A 25,365-nucleotide genomic window follows, 5' to 3' on the forward strand; every position below is an offset into this window, starting at 1 on the left:
AGAGAGAGAGAGAGAGAGAGAGAGAGAGAGAGAGAGAGAGAGAGAGAGAGAGAGAGAGAGAGAGAGAGAGAGAGAGAGAGAGAGAGAGAGAGAGAAAGTGTCTAGATAACAAACTCAGAACTCTACTCTAAAAATATTTTATGGTTACTTGGCAAGATAAAGAAAAACTGGCACTCCATGGTAAAGATTTGCTATTTTCTACAAGAAATAAATTTGTGATGAGTAAATCTGCCTCACAAGAACAAAAGCAAAATTCTAAAAACAATTTATTGTTACATGAAAACAAAGTGAAAATTAAAATCCAGCACCCTAAATGTTAAAGCTTTGATATTTTTCTAACAATTTCACCTTATCTTGGATATATATCCTTCTACGATTTTACATTAATAATGGAATAAAGATAAACAGACAAGCAGATTAAGATCTTTTCAACTATACAGAAAACCATTGTAAAAAACAATAAGAGTGTGCAACTTTCGGGTTTTGTTTATTTATTTTTTTTGCTTTTTATTTCCAATTCATAAGTTCTTAAAACAATGTTTCAAGTGAAGTGAAAAAGGATAAATCAGAGCAAATAGTTAAACTTCATTCAATAATATTCAAGCAATATTGGGTGAGAAATAACAACAATCTGGTGGCCATAAAACCAGACAACATGGCAACAATGGAAGAAAAGAAACACCAACATGACGTTTTTGAAAATAACAACTGCGAGACACAATCTCTGTATAATAATATACTTGAAGTTGTGAACGAATGTTTATTCCCATTAAATTACAAACTGAGTACCATTTTTATACATATAAATCTTTAAAAAGACATTTCAGTTGCTCGCTGCAGATTTCTCTTCACCAGGAGGAGGTTGCTGATTGTTTTTAATCTTATAATCCTTGAGGGCAGCTTTAATGGCATCTTCAGCAAGCACTGAAACGAAAGAAAATGTAAAATTGAATACAACACATGGGATATCTTCTCCATTAACTGTGTTTCTGTGAGAGTTTTGGTAGTATTTTGGGGAATACGTTTTTATTATAATATAAGAGTCAATTATATCTTGAAGTACATGTCTATTTAAAAGGTTTCTCTTAAGTTCATTTTGAAATTAAAAAAGATGAAGAAATAAGTCATGACACCTCGAATGGTTTATAATCAGCGGATGCGAAGAATGTCATGCCTTGCCCATTAGACAAAGGTTAATATATCTATAATGTTTAAGATCAACTGCATCACGTCTGCCTACATAGGATATCTCCTCTGAATTCCTCCCTCTGCTTGGATACGTTACAGTTGTATAAACTACTTGATACTAGGCAAACAAAATAGTATAATGCACACGTTTTTTTCTACTTGAGTATGAGCATTAAAAAAAAAAAAAGCAAGATTATTAATTGATCAATATAACTATCAGCAACAACAATCTGACTTACTTGAGCAATGAAGCTTAACTGGAGGAAGTGACAATTCTTTAGCGATCTGTGTATTCTTAATCCCAAGTGCTTCATCCATCTAAAAAAAAAAAAGAGAGAGTTTGGAATTGTGCGGCTATGTGGTCTTGTGGACTGACTCTAGCTTTCAGACCGGAAGGTCCTGGGTTTGAGCTTCCCTCAGCACATAGTTGACTCCTTGGAAAAGGCTCTTTTCTCACATTCTCTCACCGTACTCAGGAGTAAAATGAGTACCTGACCGTTAACAGCATTGCGTCTGTCAGATAAATTGTAATGTCACATAACCGTCATGTCATGTTCTACTTGTTACGTGTTCACAGCCGTATATTTCATTAAAAATCTTTTACTTTAGTTTTCTCCCCACTCACCCCCAATGCAAACGACCCACCATCAATGACGGGGAGCCCACCATGTGGTTATGTCATAACAGCTGTCCAGAACATGAGGAATGGCTATAATTTATCCCTGCAGGTAGAATCACCGCTTGGGTTTCATTGTCAGCCAGGAAATAGGAAAATTTTCATAAAATCATTGATTTTTACACTGCAATTGTTGACCGTACACTTCTAGGTTTTTATATGGATAGAACGGCCATATTTTCACCTTTAAGACGCAATTATTTTCATTGATATCAAGAAATGGCGAGTATACTTTACTCTTCCTTGAACAATCTATATTTCTCTTTTTAAAAATCAACATGAAAAATATCTTAATTTAATAAAATATTTAAAATTTATATTTACTGAATTTTGTTACCCTAACCCACAGTGGGGAATATAAGAGTAATAATCTACCTTTAATTTGGTATTTTTTTCAAAAATTTGTAATGAAAGGTTTTTGCACAATTGATGTGTAAATAAATACTGTTTATTTCCTTGTTGGCTAACAAAATAAGTATTCAGACTAACTTAATCTAGATACTAAATTCTAGCGGTGTTTAATATAAGAACATTAACATGAACATGATGATAACGGTGTTATTTGAAACGGGTATTCAGAATGATATTTTAAAGAGAAATTATTGTGTTTTACCAAATTAGCAGGCATTTAGGTGATAGCCATTACATTATTATCATGAAAATGATCATTATTATCATCATCATCATCATCATCATCATCATTATTATTATTATCATTATCCTTATTAATATTATTATTATAATTATTATCATCATCATTATCATTATTATTATTATTATTATTATCAGATCTATACAAACTTCAGAGGAATACATATAACATATCTTTACCTAAGAATTGTCAATTGACATTACTAAAGCCAGTTCATTTTGATCATTTGATCAACAAACCCCGACAATGCGGTGATCACGCTTTTTTTATTGTTCTCAAAAAGGATATTGCTGTACAGGTGAGCAGATATCAACAATGCTTCATTACAAAATGACTTTAATTATATATTTTTACTCTGTGGATATTGACGATTAATGCAGTATTTCTCATTAATTTATATAAACTCAGATAACTCTGTAATTTTTTATTATATGGTTTGAAGTAATTAAAATTTCTGACCCATTTTTAGGGTTATTTCCTTTAAAATTATTAAAATTTGAAACAATTGTGCAATTTAGTATCAAAATCTGAAACTTATTAGCCTCAGGCTCTCGGGTCAATATAATTCTAGATAACTGTCAAAAATTGTATACTAATATGATGTTCCAAATATACTTATTATTTTTCCTAAAACTCAAGACTCAATCTATCGAAGCTGAAATTTAAACTCACCGTTTTCCCTTTCACCCACTCTGTGGCAAGAGAGCTTGAGGCAATTGCTGAACCACAGCCAAATGTTTTAAATTTGGCATCTATGATTTTTCCATTATCATCAACTTTAATCTGGAAAGGATTATGAATAATATGTCTTGTCATACATAAATCAACAGAGAGAAAAATATTAAAACAAATGAACTATTTAAATCTTAAGGCTGCAAAATATAAATGAGAAATGTTCTTTTGGCTTGTTAATAGCCACTAATTGCTATCACAAGTTGTTAAAGCATGAAGAAAAATATAAAACTGAGCTCTCCAAAGAGGAAATGACACTTTTCTGAGTCCCTTTGACAAGGTTCATTTCATACATTCTATAAATAATATTTTAAAATGAATGTGTGTGGGCAAATTTCCATTAAAAATTGAATATAAAGGAACTTGTATCTGGTATCCTTCTATCCTTTGCTAAGGTCTTAAGTCATTGAAAATTTTAAGTAATTGCTTAAGGTTTGTTTCAAAAAATATTTTAATGTTCTGAGTAAGCTTATGAATGATTCATTCATCTTTTATGAGTAATGATCTCATCAAAGACCTAAAAAAAAACCAGAAGATATTAAATTGACAAGACCTACTTGAAGCTTCATGACATCGCCACATGCCGGTGCTCCTACCAGACCTGTCCCAACATTTTTGTCTTCTTTGTCCAATGATCCGACATTTCTTGGGTTTTCATAATGGTCAATAACCTTGCAGAGAAAATTTAAAATATAGTTCAATGATAGAACAAATTGTGAAAACTTAAGAATAATAAAATAAATAAAACAATGATATCTAAAGTCAAATTCAAATAGAGTTTTTTTGCAGCCCAGGAAAATGGGTCAAAGTGACTTTTTTATAAGTATTATCATATGTGGAAGCTGAGTTATTGTAATTCAGAAGAAATCTTTGGAAGAAATTTCTTCTGGAAAGACACAATCAAATATAACCACAGGACAGATGGCTCGATAGTGTAGTGGTTAAGCTGTTAGACTCTAGAGCGGAACATTCCGGTTTTTGAATCCCAAATGAGGAAAATTCTTTAAAAATCAAAAATCTTTTAAAATTTATTTTAATTTTATATACAGTGCAAAGCAGATATGTCAACAACACTTATATCGACATGACATCAACAAAGTCTGTTTTTTTCCCCCGCTATATTACATTAGTATATAATGATTGCATATATATTGACATTAATTTGACCACAGGGCGGTTGTATTGATATTTTGAACCATCTATACCAGGAATAATTCGTCAATTAAAAAAATAATACAATTTGTATACGGTCAAGATATCCTGAAGTAAAGTAAAACATATCAGCCAATGAAAATTCAGAGATTTCCCACTGTGATTTAAAATAACCAAAGAAAATGTGAGATTATCGTCCAATAACATCCCATCGTAATTGATCAGAACTGTAATGTCTACCGGTCATGTCTAGTCCCAGGCTGCCATCATTTGTCGGTACTGACACCAGTAACAGGAATTCACAGTATCGACATTACTTGACTTTCAACAAATAGGCAAACAAGAAATGCCCCTCACATCACACACTACGTGCGAGATTGTCTATCTGTCATCTTTGCAAGTTGCCGGCCAATCCCGGTCTGAAATCTGAGTGTCAGTAAATGAGACAGACCCCCCCCCCCCTCCTCCAAAAATAAAACAAAATAAACAAACAAAATCAATTTCTCTTATATGCAGTACTGATGCTCAGCTTCTCTGTCTCAATATTACTGGCAAGGTCAATGCCACTATTACTGGTACTCAGTCTCCATACCAATCGGCAATTGTTAAATTTTAGAAGTTAGAAGACGTCATTGCTACGGATGTGGAGTCAAATGAGGATAGTGCACCATCAGGACCAGTTTCCAGCCATGCCACCACAGTAGCTATCACGACCCTCAAATGTTTTGCAAAGCAACTTCATGAGGGTGTTATTATTATTATCATTATTATTATTATTATTATTATTATTATTAATTAATTAATTAATTAACAATGCCCACACTGCAGACGCGACTGCTGCTGCAGAGGCTGATGATGATGATGATGATGATTGTGATCATGATTAATAAAACTACGAGGCAGTCACTTTGTGCCAGCTTTGACATTTCGTATACAGATGGAGAGATAGATGTGTATAGAGATAGATAGATAGATAGAGAGAGAGAGAGAGAGAGAGAGAGAGAGAGAGAGAGAGAGAGAGAGAGAGAGAGAGAGAGAGAGAGAGAGAGACTAGAGAGAAGAAATAAGGGCTGGAAACCACTGAGTGTCACTCCCAGTGATTAACATCCTACACCTCTCACTCTCATGCCCATGGTCATCCAGTCCTTTAAGTTACCTCTCTGGGGGGGGGGCCTTCCGAACGCTCCTACATCCCCAGTATTCTTTTTTTTTATAATGTCTAACTAGATACTAATAGGATAGGGGCAGGGGGTTTGGGAGGGGAAACTTTTTTTTTTAAGTTTCCCCCCTCCCAAACCCTCTACTAGAACATTATTTGAAAAATGAATAGTGGCAATAGTGGGGATGTAGGTAGGAGCTTTCAGAAGGTCTCTCTCTCTCTCTCTCTCTCTCTCTCTCTCTCTCTCTCTCTCTCTCTCTCTCTCTCTCTCTCTCTCTCTCTCTCTCTCAAAACGGTGATGTCAGCAGAACCAGAGAAAAGAATATAATAGGTGCGGGAACGTTATTAGTACACTTGATAATCCTGCGTTGGTGATAAACCAGGAATACCCTTATCTGGGCCACCTTTTTATTCGAGACATGGGATACTTCCGATGCTATCTATACCATTCATTGCAGGGGCAGGAGTGAGTGACTTGGACAAATTGAAGTTGTTGAATTGATATTCCCAAATATTGAACGGGCGTGATTGTCTTTTTTAAATTCTAAATATATTTAAAATAAAACTAAAGTAACTTACATTTTTGTGATAACTTGCAGCTGGAAGAATTGATCTGATTTCTGGATGTAAAATTATTTTTTTCCCAACCTCTTTTGCTCCTCGAGATAACGCCATGTTGATGTTTACTATGTAACTGACCTTCAACTTCCCCAACCCGCCAATTCTTTATTTTCACCGAACAAGAGTTTCACAACAATAGCAGAACACTTTTGTTCCCAAGATTTTTTCTGGTTCAATGAGAAATGAAAAATATGAGATCGACCTAACGTTGGAAAAGATAATTGAGGTGTTAAGGCTTTGAGAATAGTTTGCGAAAAATAGGTATTAGAGACTCTAAGAATGTCACATCATAAATAATGAACGATGGCGATGTCACAGCCGGCAGATATATTAATTACAGTCAAATTTGATTCCAATAAGACATGCACTTTTTCTGTAAAAAATGACACGAAGATAGTCGAGGTTAAAGAGATTGCCGGAGTGGAAGCCCGTTGCTTGCCCTCCTCTCTCAATTTAGTATTTGCTGGACAGCTGCTTGATGATCATAAGACAGTTGAGGTAGGTCGACCAACAAGTCATCCTCCAGAGTTTCTATATGGATGTTCATCGGATTTAATCCCCTGTATTCTATATTCCTGTATTTTTAAATATTTAATCTGACTGCTCATAAAACATTTCATTATGCTCCTACTCATATGCCTTGAATACTTTATTCAAACTCCCACTAAGCATTATTTTGGACCGTATTTCCATTTCACACAATACAAGTTGGCTTTAATTTTAATACGTCATCTTTGAACTGACATTCTTACATGAATATCAGTCGCTGCTTACTGACACTGACACACACTTTCCCTCTTGGGTCGAGTGGGGTTATGTAATGAATACGCTCTTAACCCAAAGACATAGTGCCGTCAGATTTTCAATCATTATCACTCGTCAAATCACTGGCCATGCTTAACATTGCTGGACTTTGTTGCAAGATGGGACATTGACATCAGCCGCGGATGCCATACACAGTTGATGGGTCTATTTATCTGAGGCATCATTGATTGCAATCTGCCATCCACAGAACTCTAAGGTTTAAGAATTTTTTATAAGGTAAGGGTCATCATAATCCATTGATATTTAAAGAGACCATTTCCTGGTCAAATCGGAAAAAAAGTGTTTTGTCACTGAATGACTGCATTATACATAAGTATACATGCTCCATTTTATTTTTTTATTTTTTATTTTGTTTTGTTTTATTTTTCAGGATTATAACCTTGTGGGGCAGACTACTCTCCATGCATTTTCTATCTCCAGAAAGTCCACTGGAACTGAAGAAAATGATTCTGAATCATCTGGTCTACAGCATACACCAAATGATATAGGTTGGACTCTTTTTTTTCTCAAATGATAATTTTTAGATATTATAACTAACTGGGTAATTTTTCTAATATCTTTTTATATTCCATCGTGTTTTTTTTTTGTTTCATGGCTTTGAATCCTTTAATTCATTTTGTCTCTCCCCAGGCCACAATCGATTTTTCATCTATTGCAAAGTTTGTGATTATGTAAATCCAGGAAAATTGCGAGTATGTTGTCGTTTATGTGGGAGTTCATTATTTCTTGTTGAAAAGGTTAGTTCAAGTTTTTATTCTATTCTTCCTAACTATTGTCAGTAGATATTCCCACACAATATTGCAGGGGCGATTTTCATAAAGGACTTTGAATAAAGATAACCAGCTGGGAAATAACATTGATTCACACGTATATACCCGTATGATGGGATATCTAATTTATACACACAGAAAGCATGTGCAGGATAGATTGTTTCACTCCGTTGTGTACTTATTTCCAGGTCTGTTTACCCATATTGTTATGGTTTCACTGTCGTATTAGATTTATTCTCAAATCATCACACAATATGGTTCATTACAACAAAATTAAATCAAGACTATTATTGCATTTGGTTATCAGACCTGCTTATGTGTGCACATAGTTTTACCCTGACCAATATAAAATTGAAATTATGCCCAACAGATTACACATAGACGTTTTCAATTAAACATGTTTAACAGTAATATCAATTTTATTTGATTTATTGAATTCAGGGCCCTTCAAATTGGGAGGATATATCTTCTGAAACCACCATTAAAGGGCAATGTCAAAACCAGGAATGTATTGGTACCGTGCCAGTAAGTTTTTTTTGTTAATATTTCCAAGTCTTAATCATTTTATTTCATCTTGTGTCTGTAGTATGTAAAACTATTATAGTAGATAGTGTTAGTTGTTTGTTTTATATTTAAGGCAATACATTTCCACACTAAATCAAAATATTTTCTTACCATGGTAAATAATTTGTCCTTCAGTCAAGCTTTTATTATTGTAGCGAGATTTGGGCACACATGCATGGTGAACACAAATAGATACCCGCAAATGTTTACAAACAAATAGTGCAGAAATATCTTGCTTGAACAGAGAACCTCAGGACATATGTAGAGGCATTTGCTGACCCACAAAACCTATCAATTGTCAAAATAATGAATCTCTCATGATACCGGGGCGTGAATATGAAAAATACTCTGAAGTTCATGTACACGAACGCAGACAGTGTGATGAATAAGAGAGAGGAGCTAAAGGCTATGGCAGAAGAAGAAGATCCAGATGTGATAGCAATAACAGAAGCTAAGCCAAAGAATGCAACAACACACCCAACCATAGCAGAGTTAGGTATTGAGGGATACACTATAATAGCTAGCAGAGATTTTGAAACTTCCGGCAGAGGAGTATACTTATTGGTGAGGGAGAACCTCAAGGTTAACCCCATAGAGGAACTCACAGATCACGACTTTAGGGAGAGCGCTTGGTGCTCGATTGGAGTAACTGGACAAAGTCAGATACTAGTAGGAGTGATTTATCGGAGCCCAAATAGCACAGGAGAAAATAATGAGAGAATGTTGGAGATGATAAGGAGAGCATCACAAAAAAAGCATTCAGAGATAATTATTATGGGAGACTTCAACATGCCGGAACTGGAGTGGAAAGGGATGGACGAACCAAAAGAGGGAAGCCTGGAGGAAAGTTTCATAGAAACCATTGAAGATTGCTACCTACAACAGATAATAAAAGAACCCACAAGACAGAGAAAAAACCAGAAGCCCAACGTATTGGACTTGATATTGATGGAGGAAGAAAATGACATAATCGACCTAAGCCTGAGCCACCCACTGGGAAAAAGCGACCATGCGACCATATTCCTAAAACTGAGGGCGACATCAGAGACTGTAGATGAAAAACTAACACTCAGATATAGGAAGGCTGATCTAGAGAGTATGAAAGAGGAACTGGGGCATATCAAATGGGAGGAAATACTAATCGAGGACACCGTAGGAAACAACGGGAGTAGATTTACCAGAGTACTTAACCAATGCTTCGAGAAAAAACATCCCGAAAAGCAGAGGGAACCGGGTTGGGAGAAGAAATCAACCTTGGATGACGCAGGAAGTGAGAGAGGCATTACGGAAGAAGAAGGCAGTAAATAGAAGATACTCTAGAAGCAAAAAGGAAGAGGATTTGGACAAATACAAAAGAGTGATAAACGCAACTACTAAAATAGTCCGACAAGCGCATCAAAAGTATGAGAACAAGATAGCAGAGGAAACGAAAGAAAATCCTAAGGTATTCTGGAGTTATGTAAACAGTAAAATGAAGACAAGACAGGGAACCTGTGACATAAAAAAAGAAGATGGCACTTGGGCATCTGAAGATGAAGACAAGGCAGAGGTGCTAAATCTCTTCTTTGCAAGTGTCTTTACAGTGGAGAACCAGAAAAACTTGCCAGATATTGCTAAAAGAAGTAATCTAGATACTACACAATGGCCGATTACTGAAGAGAGAGTAATGAAGAGACTACAAAACCTAAAGGAGAGTAAATCACCTGGACCTGACAAACTTCATCCTTACATCCTAAAAAACTTAGCAGAGCAGCTAGTAGAACCCCTAACCAAGATATTTAACCAGTCGATGAAAGAAGGAAGACTACCAAGGGAATGGAAAGAAGCTAACGTCACAGCCATATTCAAGAAGGGAGACAGAAAAAATCCAGAAAACTACAGACCAGTGAGCCTGACATCTGTCGTCTGCAAGCTCATTGAACAGCTGATTAGAGAAGAAATGGTCGATCATATAATAATAATAATAATAATAATAATAATAATAATAATAATAATAATAATAATAATAATAATAATAATAATAATACTTTATTGCATCCCAAAAAGGAAATTTTTTGTACAGACGTGTTATAATTTACACAATAAGATAAAAATACAATGGAAATAGGATGTATATATATATAAAAAAAAAAAAGGAGCAGCTCTATGCCCAGAGCTGCGCTTTATAATATGAATAATTTCAACACTGTAAAATAGTTAAAACTGTCACTATAAATTGAAAATTGAAAAGATTGCAAAACAAATAAATTAATAAATTAATATTTATATTTTTAAAAAGTAAAAATGAGAAATAATTATATAAAATGATTATTGCTTGTTGTTATAAAGCCTAATACTGGACGGCAGAAACGATTTTCGGTGTCTCTCTGTTTTGGTTGAAATAGAGAAAGGGCGACCACTTCTTTCTGACATAATAACGGATGGTCTTAGTGGATGATACTGGTCATTTAATATTTTAGTTATTTTATTTATACAAAATTTCTCGTATAAAAGATCTACATCGTCAACATCATTTATATAGCGTTTAATGGATTTTTAAATATTTGAATTTATTTTGTTCCTTTCCACTGCTAAGCGATTGCCTCCCCAAGCTGTTATACAAAATGACAAAACACTTTCAATTACTGCTCTATAAAATAATGTGCAGAGGGTTTTATCTATTCTAAACTGAGAGAGTTTTGATAAAAAATATGTACGTCTGCACATCTTATGCCTAATTATTTTCAAGTGTTCATCCCACTTGAGCCTGTCATCAATCGTTACACCAAGGTATTTGTAGTGAGGAACTCGCTGGACGAATTGGTCCTTTAATTTTAACGGTTCTATCGGTTCCTTCACTCTCCTAAAGTCAATCACTAGCTCCTTTGTCTTGCTTATGTTAAGCTCTAGGTGGTGGGCATCACACCAAGACACAAATCTATCAATTTCTTGCCTATAAGCCACTTCGTTGCCATTTGTTATGAGGCCTTGAAGAGCGGTGTCATCTGCAAACTTTATTAAAGGTACACTCAGGTACGACCAAGGTATGACCAAGAACAAACTATTCAGCAAAGATCAACATGGTTTCATGGCTGGAAGGTCTACAGTAACAAACCTACTTGAAACAATGGATGACTGGACGAGAGACCTGGAATTAGGCAACAATTTAGATGTCATATACCTCGACTTCAGAAAGGCATTTGACTAAGTTCCACACTGGCGCCTAATCAGGAAATTGGAACAGTATCAAATTAATGATCAGACAGTCAAATGGGTCCGAGATTTCCTCAAAGATAGAAGACAAAAAGTGATAGTGAATGGAACAGCATCAACGGAGAGACTGGTAACAAGTGGAGTTCCACAAGGAAGTGTACTGGGACCAGTTCTCTTCCTGATTTATATCAATGACTTGCCAGACAATCTATCATCTAAATGTAAAATCTTTGCCGATGATACTAAGCTCTATGGAGTAGCTAATACAGAAGAAGAAAGAAACACCTTACAACAAGATTTGAAAAAGCTTGAAGAATGGTCCGAAATATGGCAGATGGAGTTCAATGTAGATAAATGTGCAGTTCTTCACCTAGGAGAAAACAACAGAGAAGCAAACTATATAATGAAAGAAAAACCCCTGCAGAAATCCAATGGGGAAAAAGACCTAGGAGTATTTATTGATAGGAAGCTAAACTTCAAGAAGCAAATTCAAGATGTTCAATCTAAGGCTAGTAAAACACTCGGAATAGTGAAAAGAAATTTCAAGAATCTGAAAACAAAACACATGACTACCATCTACAAGACTATGGTTAGATCAAAGCTGGAATATGCTAACTGCATATGTATCCGAAGTTTGAGGGAGACAAAGACTGTTTGGAAAGAGTGCAAAGGAGAGCAACAAAACTTATCACACACCTGAAAGACAAAACCTACTGTGAGAGATTGAAAGAATTAAATCTCCCGACCTTAGATTACAGGAAAGAAGGGGAGATATGATCCAAACATATAAAATAGTAAAGGGAATAGACAGGGTAGAGGCAGGATTCCTTAAACCAAACAAGAACATTCAGACACGAGGAAACAGCAAGAAACTGAAAAAAGAACGTTTTAAAACAAATGAAAGAAGGAACTTTTTTTCATCTAGAATTGTAAATAACTGGAATAAACTGCAAGAGACCACAGTATCAGCAAAAAATTTGAATGAATTCAAAGCGGAGATAAGCAACACCCTAGGAAACAAGTTCAATTATAAAAATTGGTCCAATCATTAATAGATGAGGAGGAGCGAAGGAGACTACATCAAGTCTAAAAGCTCTATACAGAGGTATCCAGGTAGGTAGGTAGGTTATTATTAGTATATGACACAATTTAGATAAATCTATTTCTTTCCAAATACCACCATGGATTTGACCACTTCACGAGTTGAAATACTTAACACCAGAAAGAGATCATTTTAGAACATTGACGAAGGCGTTCAACAAAACACAGTGTTTGTCACTAATTTGGAGGTGGTTGGCTGGAGAAAAAAAAGAAGAAGAAAGATCATTTCTCTAACAGACTCAGTCATCAAAGCATCAGGAGGCTTTGAAAATATGTTTCTTGGGACTTCATGTCAGCTACAGTACTAAGAGTACAAAATTAATGGAATCTAACATTTTTCTTTAATATTAAACTTAGGTTACATAAGTGACAACTAAGGATAGGTTTTATAGTAATTTCATTTTAGTAATTAAAATATTTGTTCCATTAACAGAGATTCTACATGAAATGTTGCCATTTCCATGGACAAGAAGAGAAAGAAGGGGAGGGAACTGCTGTGGCTTTAAAACATATCCGAGCTAACAGAAAACAGGTTGAATGCATCATTTGCCAAGAAATAATGTATGCCATAATTTATTGTGATACCTAATTACTTTGCTGAAACTCATCTACTCTTGAAATAGTTTCCTCTATTATTTTTTTTTCTCCAATTTTCCTGGTTCAACTCAGTTAACTCACTATGCAGGAGATTTTAAAAACTACTGACAATATAACAGTCCAATGGATATGAACAGTTTCATTACATGTCAAAATAAAACATATTCATTGCATACTTTTACCCAAAATTAAAATATATGATTTGTCTATAGACAAACAGTGGCTTTAAGTTAGAAATCGCATATTCTTGGAAGTTAAAACAGTTTGCGACAGAGCCCATCAAAATAAGATTTGTATTTTGGAATCATGACATCACATTTTGTTTATTTATTTATTTTTTCAATTAAGATAATTCAAGATGACAATAGTTTGTTTGTTTATCAATTTTTAAAACAATTTTACAGGACTCGGTTGTTCAACTTCAAGTTCTTTGAAGTAATCTGCAAAATGCACTTTGCGGGCATGTACTTATTTGCAGGTTTGATAACCCAAATTGTTATGTGCTTATTGTGTCAATGGATATATACAAAAACGCAAATTATTGTCCATCATTACAACAATGTAAAATCAAGCTCATAATTGGGTTTTCAATTCAATTCAATTCAAATATTTATTTATTGTCGGCATTTAAAAAATGTTTCATAGATAATGTAGTCAGGCTAATAGAAGCCTTTGACCGACATAGGTTTTAACATATAGTGCATAAAAATACATAGTAATAGATGTTCCCTTAAAAACATTCTCTCATCAAGATTCCAATCATGACACACAAAGAAAAAGTAACATAATATTATATACACACACATATACATATATACACATATACATAGATATATATAGATATATATAAACACACATATATATATATACATACATATATACACATATATGTACGGTTAGATTAATTACAAATATTACATTTGCATGGCTGGTATTCCATGAGAGGATATGATTTTTGAAAACATTAAAATTTGAGATTTTCCTGATGTGCTCGGGAAGTTCATTCCAAAGCACAGCAGCAGAATATCTGAAAGATCTTTTGCCATAAGACGTTGTTCTGACCCTAGGAATATCAAGGAGGTTTGAATATCTAAAATTGTATCTGTTATTTTTCAAAATGACCATATCAGATAGACAAGGAGGAGCAATTTTGTATAAAATTTTAAACGTTTCCAAAGCAATTGTTCTCATTCGTCTTATTTGTTTGTAGGGAGGGGACTTTGGCCTTTGAAAGTAATTGGTCGTGGGATTTTTTGTCATCTTCATAAATAAAACGCAGTGCTCTTTCTTGTATCTTTTCAAGTTTATCACAATTAGTTTTAGAACAGAAATGCCAAGCTAGTGGACAGAAATTGAAATTTGACAATACAAAAGAGTGAAATATTGTAACTTGTTCAATTTTGAAAGGTATTTTCCAAGCCTTTTTAAGACATTTAATTGCTGAGTACCTTTACGGCAGATGGTTTTAATGTGTAAATCAAATTTTAGTTGGTAGTCTATGTCGATCCCTAGTAATTTTACAACTTCTTCACATGTAGTACTTGCAGTTCCTATATTGAACGTGGGTTTCTTTGTGTGTGTTTTTGTACCTACTGCAATTGCCTGGAATTTGTCCGAGTTTGCTTGCATACAGTTTATTTCGAACTATTTGATAAGGATTTCGCTTTCATTTTCAATAGTTTTTATAAGCATATTGAAATTTGAATGAGCATGTGACAGGGTATTATCGTCAGCATAATTATATAATTTTCCCTCTCTGATAAAGTAAAATATATCATTTATAAAAATGTTAAAAAGTAATGGTCCAAGAATTGATCCCTGTGGAACGCCTTTTTTAATGCCTGCCCACTCGCTCACAGCATCCTCTAATTTTATTTGTTGTTTTCTTCTGCTCAAGTTATTTTCAATTAAATAAAGAGCTTTTTGTTCTAGCCCATAGGCAGCTAGTTTAGCAATAAGAATGTTGTGAGGCAAGCAGTCAAAAGCCTTCGAAAGGTCCATGAGGACTGCAGCGACAAATTTGTTATGTCTAATGCCTCTTTCGTTTGATTATTTACCCGCTAATAATATGTTCTCCTAGCACTTTGCCCATTGTCGTTGCTTTATATGTTAAACAAGTCATAACTCGTCATGCCAGATGCAATGATCTTTTGGATACATAGATTTTTAACTTATTGCTGAAATTGTTATTGTTTTTGATGTGTAAAAGTTCTGGTCAAAGTCTTTTCCATTCCCTGAAGGTCCATGTCCATTTTTTTTTTCATAATTGGCTGATTCAACTTATCACAGGTCCCCAGTATTGATATTCCCTTGCCCTCCTGGTCATGTGATATGTTTGGAATGTTTTAGACAATATGCAACAACCAGTCTGAATGCCCGACAGTTTGTAGAACATGGAATACATGGTTATACTCTACCTTGTCCCTCAGGTATGTTGTTTTCAATCATAGCATTATTATTATTATTGTTATTATTATTATTATTAGTATTATTATTATTATTATTATTATTATTATTATTAGTATTATTATTATTATTATTATTATAGTAGTAGTAGTAGTAGTAGTAGTAGTAGTAGTAGTAGTAGTAGTAGTAGTAGTAGTAGTAGTAGTAGTAATAGTAGTAATAGGAGTAGTAGTAGTAGTAGTAGTAGTAGTAGTAGTAGTAGTAGTAGTAGTAGTAGTAGTCATCGTTGTCGTCGTCGTCGTCCGTCGTCGTCGTAGTAGTAGTAGTATGATAATGATTATTTTTACTATTATTATCATCATGATCGTCATCATCATCATCATCATCATCATCATTATTATTATTATTATTATTATTATTTAATTATTATATTATTATTATTATTATTATTATTATTATTATTATCATTTTTTAAATTATTATTATTATTATTATTATTATTATTATTATTATTATTATAAAGATGGTAAGAGAATAGCAAAAAGAACTTAATCCATATACAGTTAGTAAATGTGCCATTTGAAAAGCAGATAAAGCCCTATATATTACGAGGTACTTTTCATCATGATTTGAGGAATCTCCGAATTAAATTGACTGAAATGTCTCTAAAGATAGATCAAGAAAATAAGCTTCATTAAACACTTATCTTTCTTTTTGTCTTAAAAGTTGTCTAAGCATTTAATGTTTTGTGGGTTCTTTTTTTTTTTTCTTTTTTTTTTAACATGTCAAGGTAATTGTGAAGACTCTCACATAGAAGACAGTCATCATTTTTGTTTGATGGGAAAGAATGAGGTAGGTGTAAGTTATGCCCTGTCCTGTGGAGAAAAATAATTAAATCAAAATATTTTTTTATTAAGCTTTTAAATAGCGCACTATCTACTAAGTTTGCTCAAAGTTCTTTACAAGGGGTCCCTAGTTAACAGCAATACTTAACATATTGGAAAATATATGACGTGTTACGCGATATTACAAATTAACATTCTAAAACTCAAATAAACTTCAACCATTTAAACTCAAGTGGACCATTTTGATCAAGGATGTCAGTGAAACAGCTAGGTAGAAAAATATATCTGTACTGCTTTGAATTGCGACATCCAGATTTTATTAGACCACTGTGTTTAACCACCAATATAATAAACATGCATTCTCAATTAACTCTTTACTCTGAGGTGAAACTTTGTTTCTTTTTTAAATTACAAAATAGTAACCTTACATTTTTATCTACACATATCTGCCCTTCATTCCAAAAGATCATAATGAGTTGTTTGTCAACAGTATGAGTGTTTTAAAAATTTTGGAGCAGAAGAGTATGTGATACAAAATGGTGGCGTTCTGTGCCCTGGTCCTGGATGTGGTATGGGTATGTTTCCTGATGATGATGATACACGGGTCAAGTGCACAGAGTGTCAGGTAACCACGTCATTTTGTGTTCAGATATTATTTTGTTATCTGCACTTTTACAAGATGTAAAGATATATTGTAATGTACCATTTTTTGCTGTGCATCGTCATGCATTCTTCATCTTTTGTAAAAGGCAGGATTTATCCTTTAACCTGTTTTAAATGTGAATTTTTATACAATAGTTTAAGTATCACACTTTTTTTTCAACTGCATTATGCCACACACATTAATTCCTCAAATGTGTTATTGGTTCCACTACGAAACATTGCACAAGAAAATAGTAATTATTAGCAAGAAAAACGTTACATTTTTGTAACTGTTTTCCATCCCATTATATTATAGCCCCAGTTGTTGTGACAGAGCTAAGCTCCTATGGATTGAAAGAGTTAAATGTTGCTATATAAAGTGATATATTTTGTTCGCAATTCAGAATTTATGAAAGTTTTGATCCGTATCCCATGGAGATCAATTTAAGATGGAGTTGCTGTCAGTAAAATATTATTTTAAACAGTGAACAATGATTGAAATTTTTAAAAATTGTTAAATCTTTGTTTTCTAACTTTTTGACCGTCCTTTAAAAAATGAGGCAATTTTTTTTTAGGACTATAGAGCCAACTGCAACCACACTGTTTGTGAAGATGCAATTAAAATATTTTTTTAATTGATGACGGAATAATGTCTTCCTTTTCATGTGAATCACAGTTTTAAAGAGTTTTTATCATCGTTCAATTTCTTTTATGTTATTTCGCAAATCGCAACTCCATCTCAAAGTCACTCTACATGGAGTATGGGTCAAATTTAAAAGAATTCTATATTGGTAATAAAATAAATCACTTTATACTCAAAGATTTCAACCAGAACCTTCCAATCAATTGATATTGGCTTTAACATAGTATTATTTTATTATTTATTCAAGTATTTACTTATTTAATCAATGTCTGATTTCCTTATTTTTACAATAATAAATGAGACAAAATGGGATTGGGTTTGTTTTCTCTTATCGATAAAGTATAGTTAAAGCAATAGAGGAGAGGGGGGAGTTATGCTTTTCATAAATTCTTTTAATTTTTCAGTTTGTGAGCTGTAAACTATGCAAGAGGGAATTTCATTTTGGCTCGTGTGAGGAAAGCCTGGAGTCAGAAATATCAAATACAAATGTAAGAAAGACTTCTAGATGTAGCAGATATATTGTACAGTCTCCTATACATTCAAGGATCTTGTCAGGACAAGCAGAATAGTTGTTTGATGCGGGTCGCGGTGTAACTACTGATGGGGTTTTAATCCTTGTCTTTGAATTACTACTATGTTTTACCGAGACTTTGGATGGCGTCCTACTCCATGAGGGGGGCAGTTAGATGTGAGAGAGTGTGTATATTTCCTGCCAGAGGTGGTGTTTACCCCTTGTATAATCATTTCTTTCAGTGAGTTTGTATTAATGCCAATTTGAGTGTATTGATGGGCTTTCTGTGCATAGTTTAATGAGACTGAATGGCCATGGACAAGACAAAGAGTATATTGCTTCTTTTAATTATTACTCCTTTTCTATACTTTTTTCCAAGATGCCTGTGACACATAAAATGGTGTGATTATTGAATGTTTTATTTAGTGGGAGGGTTTTTTTTTTAGCATCTCCCCCTTTTTAGTGCTGTTGAAGGACCAAAACATTTCACAAATGCTGTTAAGTTTCTAAGATTAAGACCAATGATATTAACTCATCACACTGCATATTTGAACAATTACATGTTTTGTATCTCATTTAAATGACATACTATATGAAGGGAGTCATAAAGTGCATTTATCAGGGTATAATTTGTTACGATATTTATTATTTCTAAATTTGATAGTCCTTTTACAAAACATTCTTTTAAAGTACATTTTGATTGTGGAATAATCAACCTGCTGTTATTAGTTTGTATTGAACAATATAAATGAAATATAAATACTACAGATTTCACTACCCGGAAAGCATCGTGTTTGTTATTAATTATATTGTTGTTTTGTATTACTTTTGTCTTTTTTATATGCACATTACAGATAATCAATCTTGCAAAGCCAGTAATCATGGGGAAGAAATAGAAGATAATATCATCTATCCTGTTGGCAATATGTAAAATTTAGAACATTTTGTTGACCACTTTGAATACATTTTAGCCATAAGGCATCGCTTGCCGGTTTCTCTTGTTCCCAATTAAGCAGTCTTGGAACAGCTCTTATAGCTCAACTAGTCATCCCAAATATGCTATATCTCTGTCACATAATAAAATGGATGTGTTATTTGCATGCTTAGAAAATTGCAATTCAATTTTTGAAAATGTTTGAATTTTATGATCATGTGGTCGAAATTTGTTTTCATAAATCCATTGTAGAGACTGGCTGTTGATACTGAAAGAGCCCAGAGAGCATCCTGGGAAAGACAATCCTTGGGTTTAATAGAAGCAATCTCAAAACCATGTCCTACATGTAAAGTCAAGATACAACACAGTGGTAAGAAAAACAATAGAATGGCAAATTTTGTCTCAAATTTTGGTAGGTTTAGGTTGCTTATTAACAAAGTTATAGAAGGAAAGTTAATTTGGAAACACACCTCGTATCACTACTGTTACTACTACTACTGCTGCTACTACTATTACAACTACTACTACTACTACTACTACTACTACTACTACTACTACTACTACTACTATTAATAATAATAATAATAATAATAATACCACTACTACTACTACTACTACTACTACTACTACTACTACTACTACTGCTACTGCATCTTGGCCCAATTTTTAAATGTTTAAGATAAATAATGCTTTATAAAATTGACTACCTATCACGTCAATCTTGTTTAAATGAATCAGTTATGTGCAAAACAACAAGAAATTCATTTCAAAATTAGGATATATTTCCTCTCATGTAAATAGTTAAAGCTGAAGACTGAACCATTTTCACCATGTGAGGAGTAACAATAATGAAACATTGGCTTCATCTGAGAAAATACAAGATATTATGTCAAGTTATTGAACCCTACAAGTTATGGGTTAAAAGTCAGCTTACTTTGAATGCTGTTTTCTCTAAATGAAAGTGATTTAATTAGTGATGCTTGTTGGGTCACGTTTGCAATATCTGGATTTTAGTCCTATGAATTAGCAGTTTTATATCCCAGAATGTCCATATTATGTCCAGGCACGCCTCTATTCCATTGTGACGAAGAATGAGTATTAATCATAGATGGATATTGATGAATCTGGAGGCTTTTGGGTGAAAGTAGACGTCATTTATCTTACAGTGCAAGTGCGAGTATATCATATACTCGCACTTGCACTGTAAGAGAAATGACGTCAACTTTCATCCATATTATGAACAGTCAATCAATAGGAACAAAGGAGATAGAGATGTCAGACATGTAGTTTAAAAAATGTTGGTTTCTTTTAATAGAACCAGTTTTATGAGTTAATAGTGCCTTAAGGAGGAGTGTCAGTTATGAATAACTTGTGAATTCTTTTCATTTTTATAATTTTTTTTTTCTCGGCAGGAGGTTGTATGCACATGAATTGTCCGCGTTGCCATTCAGATTGGTGCTGGTTGTGTGTCAAACCCTGGGACAGGAAATGTCAAGAAGATCACTGGTTTGGATGACTGATTGGCCTAACAGCATATGATGACATTGGGGTGAATGCTGGGACAGGAAATGTCAAGAAGAACACTGGTTTGGATGACTTTGATTGGCCTAATCAGTAAACCATTGCACGACTGTAGCATACAATGACATTGGGTGAATAGAAGTCATACAAACAGTGATACTAACAGAACTAATTTTCTTTTGTTTTTTTGTTGTTTTTTTTGTTTTCTTTTGCTTGTTTATTATAGTTTTTTTTTTTTGTTTCTTTTTGTTGTTGTTGTTGTTGTTGTTGTTACTGCTTTTTTTTGTTTTGGGGTGGGGGGGGGGGGTTTATATGGGGGAGGGGTTTCTTTTGCTTTGCTTTTGTTTTGTTTTTGTTTTTTGTTTTTTTTTTTGGTTATTTATATTTGTAGAGGACATGATATGTGGAAAATAAAGATCTTAAAAAGTATGTATTGAACAGATAAAGCAGGAAAGAAAAATACAAGAAAAAAAAATCCCCAAAAATCGGATTTCCTCGACTGTGTAAAAGCTCACTGATATTTAAAGTGGTGCCCATTTATATTAAGTATCGTATTAATCTCTTTGATTCTTTGATTATAAGAAGGAAACAAATAAGAAAAATGTGTGGAATACGACCTGAATAATTTAATGTAGTTTTTTTTTATTGTTATTTACGGCGTTGAATTAGTTTGCATTGGTGCATTTTAGTGTCATAATCCTTTTCGACTCCTTGTTACAACCTAGCCTTCGCCGTGGCTGAGGAAAGGAGGAGGGGCAGAAAAACATTAGAATTTCGAAAATCTATCACGAAATGTTAAAAGTTCCCTTACTTTCATTTCATATTTATTTAATGACTGTAATTGTTGATCAATAGGTTTGCTTTAATTGCAATTATAGAGTGTGCCCAACTTACTACAATATTGATTTACATATGAATTTGAAAGAAAAATAAAGTTGATTTATTTTGGAATGCAGAGTTTAATGCTTTGTAATAATGTTAAAGAGGACACTAGACAATGCCTCAAATGGTTTAAATATTTTATTTTACATAACAGAGACGATTGGAACTAGCTATCACAAGGAAGGGATGCCAAGAATAACTGAAATGAGTATACTCCTTCATGTGTCTAAAACAGTTCTGAGCAACTTAGAATCTGAGTCTGTATTTCAATTCTAGTGCAGTACAACAATTTCTGAGCATTGATTTTCGAGGGTGGGAAAGGCTGTTGAATTTGATAAATCACTGATGGCATGTTAATTTATTCTGAAAAATTAACGTCATTTAGGACAACATTCTCTCAAAGAGGTCGAATGCAAACACCGGTGTTTGTGGTGGCTGAATTTCTGCTCACCTTCCTCTTCTGCAACCCCCCCCCCCTCACACACACACACACACACACACACACACACTTAACATTACCACCACCATCAGTCATCCCATGTTACGGGCAATTTGTAGGATCACCAATAAAGCTCATCTGTCCCCTATCTCTGTTGTCATGTTCTATGAGGCTTTCTGTGCTCAGAGTTGGGATATGATATTTTTTGTATTGTAAATCATCTCTCTTTTCCGCACTGTATTATCTTTGTTCTACATATGATTTGTGAATATTTGAGTGTATTCCTCATAGTGCCGACCTATGCTTGTTTCAGGATGAGACATTTGGAATCTAGAGACATCTGTTTCCTATTTGAACCATTTACCCTTTGTCTTACTTTTTCTTGGGTGGTTTAATTGTAATTCCAGAACTTTTTATCCCATTTTCTTTCTTTTTACTGGCGCCTAACCTAAATTAAAACCTTTAAAAACAAAACAATCACATAAAATTATGAATAACCTTGTCTTTGGTATCAAATAAACCTTTTTTTCAATTACCTATTCAACATAAGAACCATTAAGTTCCACACATTTTTGCATTCGATGTACCCAATGGTCAAAGATGGTGACCATTGTCTGTTTGTCCAAGGTCATGATTGCATTCCTCATCGCCTCTTGAATCTGGTCCTCATCTTCAAATCGTTGACCTCGCAGCAATTCTTTCACCTTAGGGAAGAGATTGAAGTTACATGGAGGCAATATCATGTGAATTTGAGGGGGGAGGGGGGGTTCCAATAATTCTCACGAGTAGTCGTCGAGAAGTTCGTTAACAACTAATGACGTGAACGCACAATTGTTTTTTCTCTGTCAACAAATGAGAATCCCACTTTGCGAACACCCTTTTCTTGCCAAGTTCATTGGTCTATATTCTGCAAACGGTTGTAATGGGCACACCAACAAGTTCATTTATCTACCTGCAAGTTCTTGAATTTTCTTCCACAACAGCTCTCACAACAGTATCATCACAAGTGAGAACAGGGGTCTCCCAGTGTGTTCCTCATCCTGCATGCCAGATCTCCCATCTTCATATTCCCTGACCCACCTTCTACCAGTTTGAATTGAAGGAACATTGTACTCCAAAAACTGTACAGAAATCGCAGTGTATTTAGACAGCAGACTTGCCGAGAAGAGTAGTTGAAAATTTGATGAAAACCCTAGCAATGCAGCGCGAGAACATTGCATCAATGTTTTGCTCTGCCATTTTTATTTGATTACGAATGGACAAGAAGCAAAAATACAGCAAACTTGCCATGTCGTAGCTCTATGACACGACAACAAATATATATTATACTTGAAATTTAATATCGAGATTTCTTAGATAGAAGGACATATTGTCTCAAATTTTGGTAGGTTTAGGTTGCTAATTAACGAAGTTATAGATGGAAACTTAATTTGGAAACACACCTCGTATCACTACTGTTACTACTACTACCTACTGCTGCTGCTAGTACTACCACTACTACTACTACTACTACTAGTACTAGTACTACTACTGCTGCTACTACTACTACTACTACGACTACTACTACTACTACTACTACTACTACTACTACTACTACTACTAATATACTACTACTACTACTACTACTACTACTACTACTATTACTACTACTACTACAGTCCACTCCGGTTAATCACAACTCAGTTAATCGCAACATTTCTCAAGAAACGGAATTAATTCTATATAAAAGTCACTGGTTAATTGCAACAAAATTCGGTTAATCGCAACAAATTGTCGCACTGTAAAAGTGGTAAATTCAAGAAATCAATCAAACTATATCTCATGATTAAATTTCATCAAGGATGAAATCGTGACAGTTTGAAGAATCGTGAGTGAGCCGGATTTAATGCAACAGTAGTGTGTCACCACTCTGTTAGAGACAAAAAGAGTATGGATTTATGATGTCAGCTCTTATCATTAAATAGGAGACGAGGGGGCTAGGCATAGTCTTGACAACAGGTAGACAATGACAGTTGTAAATAGAGACAGTGATATCCTTTGTTTTGGGATTGACAACTGTGCATTGTGACCAACGAGTTAGGTGAGAGCTTATTGTCTCTCATCACGGCTAATCTCTTTGACTCTTACAAATGTTGAGAACAAAAGAGTGAATGTTAATCCAATCTGAATATGATGTCGACTTTCTGCCATATGGTTTTTGTTTCAGTCCAATTGCTCAGTCTGTGGTGGACTAAGATCAATGTTTACAACAACTGGTTTGACTTGAGCATAATATGTGTAAAATGTTGCAACAGTGGACAGGAAACTCAACTTCGGTTAATCACAACATTTTCGCTGATCCCAAGGTGTTGCGATTATCCAGAGTGGATTGTACTGCTGCTGCTGCTGCTACGACTACTATTACTAGTACTACTACAACTATTATTATTATTACTACTACCACTACTACTACTCCTACTGCTACTACTACTACTACTACTACTACTACTACTACTACTACTACTACTACTACTACTACTACTACTACTACTACTACTATCTTGAGCATTTATGTAGCGGAATACCTATTATACGTGCTCAAAATGCTTCACTAGTGAAAGTACGTCTCTAGGGGTCCCTAGCCAACAGCAACACTTAACATGTTGGACGAGACATGACGCCTGTAAAGTGATATTACAATTTTTTTTTTTCCGACAGAGACAATTCTATAACTGTCAGGTACTCATTTTACTCCTGAGTGGGTACGGTGAGAGAAGGCTTTTCCTACGACTCTTGAGATGCAATAAAGTATTATTATTATTATTATTATTATTATTATTATTATTATTATTATTATTATTATTATTATTATTTTATTATTATTATTATTATGATTATCAGGGGCGTGGCTCTATTGGTTCAAATGGTGCCTGGCACCACATCCATGTTTTAAAAATGGATAACAGCATTTTAAAAATATATAAAACTGAGAAATGGTATATATCGCCTTTTATCAACAGTGCGAAACAGACTCCCTTTCTGTCACAACGCCTTCTACCCACGCTTTTCTCCCGATTCACACAGTCCGTTGATGACTGTCAGCGACTGTGTACCATGGCTGAGCGAGTGACTGGATTTCCCCACTCAAACGATTGCAAGGTGCGGATTTTTGCTGGCACCATTTAAGGCTATTACTATAGTGTTGCCACATTGAATACCTGAGAAAATGGCTCGATTTTTTACCATCTTCACATACGAGAAAAAACCCGCCTCAGGTGCCGAGAAATTTTTGCTCCAACTCTGTTGGACTGGGAATAATAGCTAATGTTGGTCA

At 34.2% G+C, this 25,365-nt stretch overlaps 2 protein-coding genes across 3 annotated transcripts; one reads left to right on the plus strand and one right to left on the minus strand.

Moving 5' to 3' along the window:
- Positions 1-481: 481 nt before the first annotated feature.
- On the minus strand, positions 482-6,288 carry LOC144968017 (iron-sulfur cluster assembly scaffold protein IscU-like). The gene is made up of 5 exons (XM_078905951.1): positions 6,139-6,288; positions 3,806-3,919; positions 3,189-3,299; positions 1,428-1,506; positions 482-924 (listed from the first exon to the last, which is right to left on the minus strand). The coding sequence occupies exons 1-5, from the start codon at positions 6,232-6,234 to the stop codon at positions 824-826; spliced, it is 501 nt and encodes a 166-aa protein (XP_078762077.1). The 5' UTR covers positions 6,235-6,288; the 3' UTR covers positions 482-823.
- Positions 6,289-6,293: 5 nt separating this feature from the next.
- LOC144968016 (E3 ubiquitin-protein ligase parkin-like) lies at positions 6,294-21,682 on the plus strand. Of its 2 annotated transcripts, none has more exons than XM_078905949.1 (11): positions 6,294-6,678; positions 7,376-7,493; positions 7,636-7,742; positions 8,217-8,300; positions 13,066-13,193; positions 15,519-15,658; positions 16,426-16,487; positions 16,971-17,105; positions 18,170-18,253; positions 19,463-19,580; positions 20,623-21,682. In XM_078905949.1, the coding sequence occupies exons 1-11, from the start codon at positions 6,484-6,486 to the stop codon at positions 20,724-20,726; spliced, it is 1,275 nt and encodes a 424-aa protein (XP_078762075.1). In that variant the 5' UTR covers positions 6,294-6,483; the 3' UTR covers positions 20,727-21,682. The 2 variants fall into 2 exon arrangements, with proteins under 2 accessions (XP_078762075.1, XP_078762076.1); XM_078905950.1 differs by having other exon boundaries at positions 6,520-6,678; positions 7,426-7,493.
- Positions 21,683-25,365: the final 3,683 nt, after the last annotated feature.

This window comes from Berghia stephanieae, chromosome 3, assembly GCF_034508935.2.
Source record: "Berghia stephanieae isolate SIO BIC M18660-M18661 chromosome 3, UCSD_Bste_1.3, whole genome shotgun sequence".
Taxonomy (NCBI): domain Eukaryota; kingdom Metazoa; phylum Mollusca; class Gastropoda; order Nudibranchia; family Aeolidiidae; genus Berghia; species Berghia stephanieae.

What these genes read in the sequence shown, in the direction of transcription:
- LOC144968017 (XM_078905951.1), bottom strand. Translation starts at nt 6,234, where the DNA reads ATGGCGTTATCTCGAGGAGCAAAAGAGGTTGGGAAAAAAATAATTTTA. An exon ending in GCGATGTCATGAAGCTTCAA is followed by an intron (nt 3,300 to 3,805) that starts GTAGGTCTTGTC and finishes AATCCTTTCCAG; the next exon opens with ATTAAAGTTGATGATAATGG. An exon ending in AGTTAAGCTTCATTGCTCAA is followed by an intron (nt 925 to 1,427) that starts GTAAGTCAGATT and finishes CTTTCGTTTCAG; the next exon opens with TGCTTGCTGAAGATGCCATT.
- LOC144968016 (XM_078905949.1), top strand. Translation starts at nt 6,484, where the DNA reads ATGGCGATGTCACAGCCGGCAGATATATTAATTACAGTCAAATTTGAT. An exon ending in ATCATTTGCCAAGAAATAAT is followed by an intron (nt 13,194 to 15,518) that starts GTATGCCATAAT and finishes AACTTATCACAG; the next exon opens with GTCCCCAGTATTGATATTCC. An exon ending in AGTCAAGATACAACACAGTG is followed by an intron (nt 19,581 to 20,622) that starts GTAAGAAAAACA and finishes TTTTCTCGGCAG; the next exon opens with GAGGTTGTATGCACATGAAT.